This window comes from Antrostomus carolinensis, unplaced genomic scaffold, assembly GCF_000700745.2.
Source record: "Antrostomus carolinensis isolate BGI_N321 unplaced genomic scaffold, ASM70074v2 scaffold25931, whole genome shotgun sequence".
In the NCBI taxonomy this organism is placed as follows: domain Eukaryota; kingdom Metazoa; phylum Chordata; class Aves; order Caprimulgiformes; family Caprimulgidae; genus Antrostomus; species Antrostomus carolinensis.
In genome coordinates, this window is record NW_010295217.1 from 16060 (window position 1) to 27663 (window position 11604).

Below are 11604 nucleotides of genomic sequence, written 5' to 3' on the forward strand. Positions count from 1 at the left end.
AAGGCACCAAACCAAAGAAAGGCAAGCCCTAGTTCTCCCCCTTTGTGCAGGTATGTGGCTGCCACGGCTGACCCACAAGTCCCACTCCAGCCTTGCTTGTGCTGTGGCATCCCTCTCCCGTTTCCGTGGTAACTACAGAGCCACCAAGGAGGAATCACACACTACAGAAAGAAACAAAGATTGCTGCAGCCCTTTCACTCCCCCACCTCTCCATCACTTCAGAATTATTAAAAGAGGCACCGCATACCCCAGCTGGAAATCCGAAGCACAGTAACAGCTAAACAGACGTTCGCTGTTCATCTGTTATTTGATTGCCACAACACGTGGGATCAAGTGTGCCAGCTGGACACAGGAGAGATGCCACTGCCATGAAGAGCTTACCATAACATAACATAAGAAGCAATTCATATGGTAAAAACCTGATGTAGTGAACGAGGTGGGGCTCAAATGTTAGAAGGTCACAGAGCTCAGCAGCTACACTGTCACACAAATGTGCAAAGCACAACAGAACTGCTCTTGCTTATACAGATCGGGGTACCTGCTCCTCCTTTGCCCTCCCCTATTCTCCCCATCTGAAAATGTCCTTACTCTTTCCAATCATTTTAGAGAAAATTATACTTCTTGGGTTTAAATGCATCTTTATATTCCTTGACAACAGCATCCTCACTTTTACCTTCCATACATTAACCACATCCTTAGCAAAATGCTTATTACTAACATTAAATAAATATTATGGGTCAATATGCCTAGTGAAGAGGTTAAAACATCCAACCACTCCCAGACAGCCCACCCACCCTCCCTCCCTCACTGTCCCGAGTAGATGGTGTGGTTCTGCTGGAAACCCCAGTTGTGACTGCCAGACAATTTCTTCTCAAACAAGGTACTTTTCTTTAGTGTACTGCAGACTTCTTAAACCATCTTTGCTAAGAGCACAGTTTTCAGGATTCCTAATGAGGTGTTGGTGACTTAAATCTCAGAGCACTGCCAATGTGGCAAAGATACTGATAAATTTTATGTTTTAGTAATGAGTGTGGTACAGGGAGCTATGTTATTTGGGCACAAGAAAACATAAACTGCTGCTGGTTAGGAACAGTCAGATGCTAGAGAATGACATAAGGGCAGCTCAGTTAAGCCATTCCCTGTAACTCTTAAGGGGCCACAGACAAGGACAGGAGGAAATTGAGTTGTTCTTGGAAAGTTTCTTAAGTTCTATCCAATTAATAAACTGGAATGGAAAAAGGTCTAGGTTCATCTGAGACCGAGGAACAGGCCACAGCTGTCTAGTGCACAGCTGTAGCCTGCTACCCAATCCAAGTGGAAACTTTAAAGGTCTAAAGAGAATACAGTGATTTGGTCATGGCAGACTAATTCCCTGTACCAATGTTAAGGATAACCACCAAAGTGACTTTGGCCACCTTGCCTTTAACATGTCTGCTGCTCCTTGCCTGCAACCAAGCTTCTCTGACAGAAGACCGCTTTCAAAGTGAGCGAAGCATAGCCGAGGAATTCCTGAGAGGAACAAACAACAGAGCATGGTAAGAATAGTTCCAGTGCAACTGCCCGTCACAGCAAACAAGGAGGAGGTATTTCTAAGAAAATTTTTCAAAGTCATCCAAGGAATCAGGCAGATTAAGTGGGATGTTTCCCAGTCTTACACATGGAATTTATTTTCCTGCAATGGGCACTTAAAAGTGATGTTACTATAGAAAGGGGAAAGAAAGAATGACTTATTTAGGTTTATTTATATGTATTTTGGTTTGGGGGGAAATTTCTATTAATTTTATATTCCCAAGTATTAGTTCTTTGGAAACAGAGTACTCTTCCTTCTGCCTTTCCCAAAATCCAGGGAACTGGCACTGCTGATCCTTCCCTACCATAGCCTGGCAGGTACTCCAGGGTGTATATAGTTAGTTCTACTTATTCCAGTGTAAAACTCCATCAGAAATCAGGCCTTGTACCCTCTCTTACGAGGGGATTACTCATGCTTAGAGTAAGCAATGCAGAAGGTTAGGGAAAAAGCTATGCTTTTGCAGGTCAGGCACCACCTTGGTGTGAAAAGGAAAAAGATACAGTATCCTGATGGTTTGCAAAGCACTTTAAAACTGGGGAGGAAAAAAGGATTAATGCTGGGGAAGACCTCTTGATTCTAAGAGGCATAGTCCATGTTGTAATAGTGAAACAGAATGACAGGGCACAGGGTCCTAAGGTCCCACTGAATGATGTCCACAGGCATAGCTCATAGAATTTTTTTATATCTACAGCTGCCCAGAATTATAGCCTTGTAAAAGGAAATGTAGTTAGTCCTCATCTAAATTTTCAGCCGTTGACACGTTAAAGCAATTTAAAAATGTTTACAGCCTCAAATAATGTCGTATCAGAGCATTTTGTAAAATAGCACATACACATAATTAAATGCAGCTAAGTAACTATAAGCAAGTTGAACACCCTCTCCTACATTTTTTTGCTTAGGTCATTGTTGTAGGACAATACAATAACTGGATTATACCTAAATAACTATAAAGAGTATATAAAAGGATAAAAAATTAAGATAGGATCAACTGCGAGTTTCCAATCAAGTATGATTCTGTTAACAGTATGATCTGTTACTGTTCTTACATAAATAATTACTTCTTTTGTGAGGGATGGGGGTAGTTTGGATAGATGCTCTTTGGGACTTATGCCGATAAAATAACTTTGAGGTTAGCATGCAAGTACAGTATTCAGGATGTGGCACGGCAGATTGATTCTTTTACTGCGGATGTTCCAGTATGTTGTTCAGTTAGTAGATTAAGAGGCAACCAAGTTCAGACTTACTAAAGTAAGATTTATAAATGTTAAAGGATGATCTAGAGAAAGGCTTAAAAGACTAACAGAGGATTAACTGCAAAGGCACAGAACACAGAGGAGTTCAAAACAAAGGGATTGTTAATTATCTTTCCTGTACACCAGATCTTATGGTTTTGGCATTCACTTTGATTTGTCTCTCAAATCATTTAATAGGTATCATAACCCTGGAAGAAAAGCTTTGGAGTTTCTCATTTTGAAGCAGACCAGATGCAAGATCAATTCATAGGCCAACAGACACTTATTGGTATGAAACAAACACCTAAAAAGTATTTACACAATGTTAAAAGATCAGTTTTAATAAAGACCTAGATTTACTTGCGAAATCTTTGCTATCTCTAGAGTGCCTTTTGTAAAAGCAATTCAAGTCAATATTGCAAGATAGAGCATGTTATTCTATCAGCTGCTATTTCTCTCCTACTCCATTTATCCCCTTCTCTGAAATCAAAACATTTTCTCCCTTTCAAACCAACTTTGAAATGCATCATCCTTGTTGCTCTAAAGATGTAAAGGGTGTTTCCTTGTCTCAGGAACTAAGTGACTTTCTTAACAATACTCATATTGTCAACCCTAAGTGAGGCAACATCCCTAGCTTCAAACCCAGCTTTTACGCTAGCTATGAGGAACCTACCAACTGAATTCTATTTAACACTCTAATGTCAAGAGAATTTACTTTATTAGGTACCATTTTTGTCACTCTTAAGAGCTCCAAAGCTTACTGGCTTTTAAACAGAAGAATTTTCATTTTTAAAGTCTAAACTCACTGTTAAAAGAGTTGTGGTATATTAGCAGAAAAGCCTGCCTTGCTGCTGAAGACCATCTGGTGCCCGAGTTGTCTCAAAAGTTTTCAATTCGATGTTTGTATCATGCCTAATTCAAACCAAATCCCCCTCCACAAAAACCACAGTCTTCTCCCTCCCTCCTCCCACCCCCAAAGAGAAAAAAAATCAGGGGCCATCTATTTGGAAAGATCCTTATGACTTATACATACTAGAAAAGTTTATTACTATAGATACCAATCATTTTGATATACGAGTTGTAAGTGATGTTTAAATTGCAGACATTTGAACCAATAAAAAGTAAGTTTATTTGTGAATTCCAACATACAAGTTTCAGTCCCATGCTGCTTGTATATTGGGGTGGGTTTTTAATGTTTGGGTTTTGGTTTGGACCCTCCTCCCCCCCCCCTTTTTCTTAAGAATAGATGGACCACCACAGACTGAAAGAGCTATCCTCAGGCAACAACGCAGGAACAACTCTCCTGAGGACATAACAAAGGCTCTGTGTGTTCTCATGTATCAGAGCCAAGAATCTGCCCACGCTGAAGGTATTCTTTCCTGCTTCAGAAGACAGCATTAATTAAATGTTGGTAAACAGGATCTCTAATAAGTTGCATCCTTCTGGTTGTTTATTTTCTGACACTATAAGCATTTGCACAATAGGATAGTGTTGTCATTGACCAGAATCTTTTACAGTTTCTGAAGTGGCAAGGGCCTGGAAAAAAAGATAACTTTTCAAAAGAAAAAAGGAAAGAAAATTTTATGGTTTTTTTAGCTTAAAAAACAACAAAAAAATTCCATAGTTATTTCCATTTTTCCCCCATCCAAAACAGAGCTACTCAAAGTTGACAAAATTCACTGCCTAAAAGAAAAAAAGATCAAAGCCAGTGTCAATATTTAAAAGTGATTTTTCTAGTCAGCTACACCAGCTTTATGCCATATGTTCAGTCGAAAGCCAGAAGCTATGACACCTACAGCTGTTCTGCCATTTAACATCTGATGAACTTGTGTTCTTTTTAACAGAGTTATATTTGGCTCCAGACAGGGCTGTAAAACAACACCTCTCCATCCAACACACCACACAACTCTACCCCAACCTTCTCAGAACTGGTCTGCTAAACACTTCACCATTGTACGGCTGCTGTGCAGGTTCTTCCAGGACAGCCATCATCTATCTACAGGTCACAGCCTGAGGAGCCAGTGACCTCAGGTGGCCAGGCTTCGCCAGTAATGGCAGCACCAGAGTCTGCCACGTGGTACAAACACAACACAACCAGCAAGAACACAGAAATCCTGGATCTTCACAGTTTAATGATCACCATCCACAGAGGTGTCTTATAAAGCGGTCTGTTCACGGGCTGGCAATAAAAATGGAGAGCTCTGAAGTCCAGTTAACTCCTGCATATATAAAGCACCATTTCACCAAGTCAGTTGAGTTTCAAACTTAATAGATGTCCAAGCAGATCAGGACAGATATACCAAAAACTTCAAATTGCACCAGGTAAAGTATCTTATTGTTCTCTCTCTCTCTTTATTCTTAAAGATGAAATATCTGTCAACCTTACTGGTTACAGTCTAAAGGAATTTATCCAGCCTAGTGACCTATCTACTTTCTCCTTTCCTCCCTACTTTCTCCTCCCTGGAAGGCATGGAGAAGATTCAGGTTCTGTCCCTGCCCTCAGGATTTCTTGTGCATCAAATAAAATTCAGGAGGAATAAGGATGATCTTCCTCTGTCAGTTATAACTGTTGTGCTTTGTGCTGATCTCAGCTTGCATCAGACACACTCCAAGGACACTCACTGATCTGGCTCTTCCATGCCCTTATGAATCATCCAGTGGTGTAAGGTGAAAAGAGAAGTGTTGAAATGCCTTTTGTCATTTATATGGTTAGAAACACATTTGCAAGTTTTAGGTGTCTGCTCTGCAAACACTCAGTCTAAGTACACCTTAAGTGCTTGAATGCTTTCTTACAGCTGAGCCTAACTTTCTCCTGGTCCATTGCTGAGCACAAATTTTAGGCCCAGATTGCCAAAAACTACGACAGACCTTGCTAAATAAAGAACAAAATATTCAAAAAGCAAATAAAATGTATTAACAATTTGGTGGCCATTTCTTTAAATCACATAGCTGATGGCAGGACTGTATTTAGAGCAACAAGGACATGAGAAGGGAAGTTTGCAGGCAGAAGTAATACTTTTTACTAGAACAACTAGAATAATTGTAAAGATTAAGCACATTTCTGGCCTTGCAAGCCCTTCCTTGGACACACAAGCTTCCTCCACTCTATCAACTAGGGATATAAAAGATACTATCTCTGCCTACTAGACTTGCTTTATTCCATAAAGCACCTTTGTCAGTTGAAGAATGGCATCAAAGTGTCCCAAGACATATTTTATTGCAACTAGAGTAATACTTCAAGTAGAATAAAACCTAACCTTAGCTTTTATTCCTAAAGGCACTTTCTAACTGTTGCCAAATCTGTGTATGACATGCCTGTAACAACTGGCAATACAGGTTAAACTGCACTTTAAATAGGTATTAGGTGCAGGGCCAAGAAAGAATTTATTCTCTAGAAGCAACAATTCATGTACTGAAAGACAGACTGATATACAGCTTAACTACACACAATCTGTCCTCAAGGACAGTCAGCACATAGTTTCCTGCCTGATTAACATTTTAAGCCCCCCCAGTATAAAAGGCAGCTTTAACTTTTCAAGCAAACTGAAAAAAAAAACCCCACCCAACTTTCTTCTGCAGTAATAATTCTCAAATTTAGGCATTTACTTGTTCCCATCACAACAAAAAACATTAAAAGCAAAGAACACAAAGGCAGGGAGTATATGCAGGATTTATTCTGAAGTTATATTTTCTTATTGCTTTTGCTAGGGCAAGTCCTCATTTTAGAAGCCTGCATAATTTAAGCCTGAATTATTTAGGCAATTAACAGGTGCAGTCTGTGTGGTGATAGTACTTTCTCCCTTATCACAAATCAGCATTTACAAAAATACACTGTAAGAATCTGGAGACCTTTTTTTTGCCTAGAAAAAGAGAAGATAGACCACTCCTGAACAGTTAAATTTGCATTTTACTGAAATAAAATACGACTTTATCTTAACAGCAGGGCTCAGTCCTTTCTGAACAAGTGGGACTGTTCTTAAAAAGCAATCAAATGTTATATAGTGCTCCAAAGAGCCTATCTGTTAACATATGTTTATACAGTTGTTATACTTACATTCTGAAACAGATTTCTAATTTTAGATTCAATAGAAACAGTCAAGAAATGCTCTGTCTTTATCACCAACTTCATCTTCCTGAACTTACACTTACAGAGACCATTTACTTCAGATTACATTGGGCATAAGTCAACAGACTTCTGTTTGTAAAACAGCAACTACTACTTCTAGCCTTTACTCTCTATTTCACCATTTTTCATGCATGAAGCTCCAGGGAGCTTCTTGTAATTGCTAAGTGACCCAATAATATTCCACCAAAAGAATTTATGAGACCACATTAGAAATTCTTGGCCATTCAATCTTTTCAGGTTTCCTGTACAATCTTGTTGCATAGTTTTTTAAATTGAATTAAGTGTGGGTTTAAAAAACAAAGTGAAACATGCTTCTTCCCACACGAGTTTCTGCAATGGAGAACTACATCATTAACACATGAATTTAGGTGCATGATTAGTTTCAGAATGGAATTCAACCTAGGGAAAAAAAAAGTTCTTTCTTCACCTTTGTGACTTCTCTTCCCCCACAGCACGCAACGCCTACAACGCTCCTCTCATCAAGAGGCACAGAAGATGCAGTGCATTTTCTCCTTGACAAGAAAGGAGAACAGAATCTTCCACTGTGGCAGTTCTGGAGCCAACACTTCCACTGACTGTGGGAATACAGTTGGTCGCTGTCTACACTTAAGAAAAGGTATCTCTTAGTGCTGCAATTTATAATACCTCTATTTTGTACAAAGAAGAGTGAACATTAAAGCAAATTTTCAAGTCAAACAAGCCACCTTCTATACAAAAATAAATCTTCAGGAAACTTGATGCCCGTGACAACCTCTTATCAGTTTTCTTCATTTTGCTTTGGTATAAAGACATTACAATTAAAGGTTGTGTATGTTTGATGCATTAAGCTCATACTGATGAAGTTACAGATAAAACCACTCCCCGCTACTTACACATTTGCCCTGCCTATCATGGAAGTCATGCTCCGTCTCATTTCAGAGGTATTCAAAGATTTTATTGCAGAAAGCAAGCTGTTTTACTGAGACAGCCTAATAACATTAGTATATATGCCATCAATTTGAGAACTGTAGAGAGAATCTAGATTCAAGCAGCTCTTTTGAAGTATTCACAGCAAAGCATTTCTGAGGCAAATTGAACAATCAGTTCTGTCCTATTCTCCCTTATTCTGATCTTATTCCTTAAAATAAAACTAATTACATTGCTGCCAATAGCTGGAAGCAGTCACAGCAAGAGAAGTGGAAATGAGGCAAGAATGGAAACAAGGCAAGAACAACCTGGGCAATGACTGGAGAGCAAGAGAACAGGAAAGCCAGGAGTAAGAACTGCAACACTATAAACTGCAAAGCTGGCTCAATGATGAGCACTATACAAGTAAACTACTTGTCTTTACTGCCTATGAACACTGTCATTTGATTATTAAATTACTGGATGTACCAAGCTCAGAGACAGCTCAACCCCACTAATGCGGTGTCCAAACAACTTCGCGAAGAATTGCTCATGGTCAAGTTCAAGGCCTAATGTGAACTGTTTTCAACTGGACAAACATTTAAACATCTAAGTGGTTTATTAATCACAACACCTTGAGAGACTGTCATCCTTAATAATCCTAAAGTGCTTTGTAATTTATGGCACAGAACTGTAGCTACCATGAGGCTCTTGGGTAGCAGCCAACTGTTGCTTATCACACCACGTTGCATGGATAGGAAACGCTGGCTTCCGATACTGCAATAAATCCCTGGGAGGCTTCTGATGCCTTCACAAGGGAGCATTTTAGTTCATCCCAAGGACCCAGACATAATAGAATGAGTATGTTTTGCTTAAAGAGAGGAACTAGACTCTACATACTCTGTGGAATTTTGAACCTCTAACTCTTAGCAGCTAGTGTTTCACACTTGATTAGTTCATCCCACCGACAGTCACAGTCAGACTACGTTTCCTAAGGTACCCAAAAGAGACCAAACTCCTGTAATCAACTCTATTTACAAAATTAAAAAAAACATATACAAGGTAATATATCAAATAGGAAATCAAATGTGATATAATAGGAAGAAACCAAGAGCTTCACCCTGAGAAAGGATATAATCTATAATTGTTAATTCCATATAGATTCCTATGGACTTAGGCCAATATAAGTGCTTTGCCAGTCAAATGCTCCAGCTTGTTTCCTCTCTCCTTAAAATAGGCACGTACCCTGCACAGATCCTCTTCTTGGCCATATCTCCAGTTTTTCAGATCTGTGTGTATCTCCATCAGTCAGAGGCTTGGGGAAGAAAAGTGAGATTGAGCAAAGCAGCTGGAGCACACATATAGGAGATTGCTGCAAAATTACCATCAAACTTTTTTCCTGCATATAGCCCTCGATTAAAAAAAAAAAATAAAAAAGATTGTCCATTACTAAATCTGCAGGCATTGTGAATTACAAGAACATCTTATAATTATGTAATAAAAAAAGATTTTTAAATTTAAAATTGTATAAACAATAAGTTCATAAGAATTTGTAATTTTCCCAAATTACTTTGGACAAGAAACAAAACCATTTGTTCCACCGTACTGTGAACAACATTTTATATTTGATTTTAAAATAGACAGCAGCAATCAACCTCTTCAAAGGTCAATATTCCTCCTCATCCGTGAGTTACTCTAGTTACCTTCTTCTGAAATACACAGGTCTCAACCATTGCTGGAAAAGGATTCAAGAACTAGGTGAACTCCTGCATAAGATGAAAATCCTACATACTGCAGCTGTACTGCAGCAGACAAGAGAAGTTAGTTCTCTCTACTTTTCTCAAGACTAGAAAGAAAATAAGTGGGCAAAAGTTGAGCTGTTGTGAGATACCTATAAAAAAGTAGGTCAAGCTTAAAAGTTTGACCTACTGATCTTCTTTGCTTTGGCAGAAGTACAAATGGAGTTTACATAATGCTGCTCACATGTAAGCGCTGGCTGAAAATTAAACAATACAAATGCTTCTAGTAAGTCTCAATCATTAACAGGACTCCTTTTTTATTTCAGACATTTTAAAATCTTTGTTTTGCAGTACATTCTATTGAATTCTTACTTTTAAGATTCATATATTTAAGTCACTTGTGTTAATCTTGGTTAAATCATGGTAACAAATGTAATATGCACAACGAAAATCAGCTCTAAGTTGATTTAAAAAATCACTATTAGTGAAAGGCAGATAGCTGCTGAAGCCACAAAGCTGAAGTCTCAAGAATATATCTTTCCCACAATTTGTACTGTCTATATGGCAGATTTACAACTACATACTGCTTGAGTAAAACACGGGACAGACAGAAAATAAATCTGTATCTGCACATACTGAATATAATTTAGTTCTATAGTAACTGTACACACTCCTGTGAACTGAATACTTTAAAGAAAAAAGTTATTCCAAATACCTGAAACTCAAGTACCTTAGCAAAAACATATACTATCAGAAAAGAAAAATTCAGTACCTCTTATTCTTAGACTTTTTTTTCCCCTTTGTTTAATAAAGTAAAATTGTGACAGAAAACAAAAGTTTAAAAAAATTAAATTAAAGCTTTGCTGCTAATGCTCACAGAAGTTTCTGTAGTAAAGATACCACCTCTATTTTACAGAGGAAGAAACTGAGATACTACTACAATAACTTGTCAACATTCAACTTCCAAAATCAGTTGTGCCACATGCTAGATTTGAAAGGTAAATGCAAGTTACTGGCTCCCAGATCTGTACTCTATATCAGGTATTTCTGACCTAATTCTTTAACACTAATTAGAGAATGAGGAATTCAACGTGATTTGGTGGAAGGCAAACTAATAGTTTTGTACCTTCACATACTGAAGAGAAAACAAAACATTCAGCTAACAGAAGCAGTATTAATTGGTATTTGTTAAAAAGCAGATGTAAAACATCAGTTTCTCTACGGACAGAAACAATCAGCTCTCTCATCTCTGCTCTGGCAGGCTTCAATAACCAGGCTGACACAGCTCTCTTTCATGAAATTCTTCCTACACATAAAATAGTTCCATATGTTTAAATGCTGAATGGTTGAGCAAGCACAAAATTAATTCATTACAACAATGCCTTACTAATAATTTTTCTTGTGCCTTAAGGCCTGGTCAATTACAGAACCCAAGCACAATTCAAACACACTCTGTCAGATTTTTACATCCAAAAGAGATCTACAGTCACGAAGTGGAATGGAAATGTTCATTTTAAAGACGGCACTGACACTCCCAGTCCAGGCACACCTATTAGCAGACTGCTTTTGTTAAAATATTCAGATTAAATGGATTTCAGATTCTTTCCCAGTCCTCATTAGTACTTATTCGGGGTTTGTGTTATTTTTAAGGCACTGGCATCATCCCTAAAATGCATGTACCATTAGCGGTATCTGCAAGTCCTAATCCGCTCATTATCTAGATCAGATATCACAGAGCCCCTCACACACCTGGGGGCATCTACCAACAGGAAAGTGTCTTCCTACAAATTATGTTCCAGAACCTAATTTTAATAATCTGATGTTCAGATGGCTTTAGAGACTGCTTTTCAGCAGCCGCTTCTTTCTAGGGCAAGATGGTATGTAATTTTTTGTCCTCTGTATCATCGCCTCATTTTGTTTGTATTCTCAGTATGCAATCCAAACAGGTTCATGAAAGAACATGTAACTTCTTCTGTCACAGTCACTACATGATACAGTATAAGAATCATTAGAAAAAGGTGATTTTGTAGAATTGCTTCCTATCATGTCCCA

General features: G+C 38.3%; 1 protein-coding gene across 1 annotated transcript in view; it reads right to left on the reverse strand.

The window, feature by feature from the left end:
* Positions 1-9546, reverse strand: part of MOSMO (modulator of smoothened) — a 21810-nt gene extending 12264 nt beyond the window's left edge. Inside the window, exons 1-2 of the mRNA XM_010177912.2 lie at positions 9517-9546; positions 9059-9128 (exon numbers count right to left, since the gene is read on the reverse strand). Coding sequence (XP_010176214.2) covers positions 9059-9128; positions 9517-9546 — 100 coding nt within the window. The remainder of the gene's footprint in view (positions 1-9058; positions 9129-9516) is intronic.
* Positions 9547-11604: the final 2058 nt, after the last annotated feature.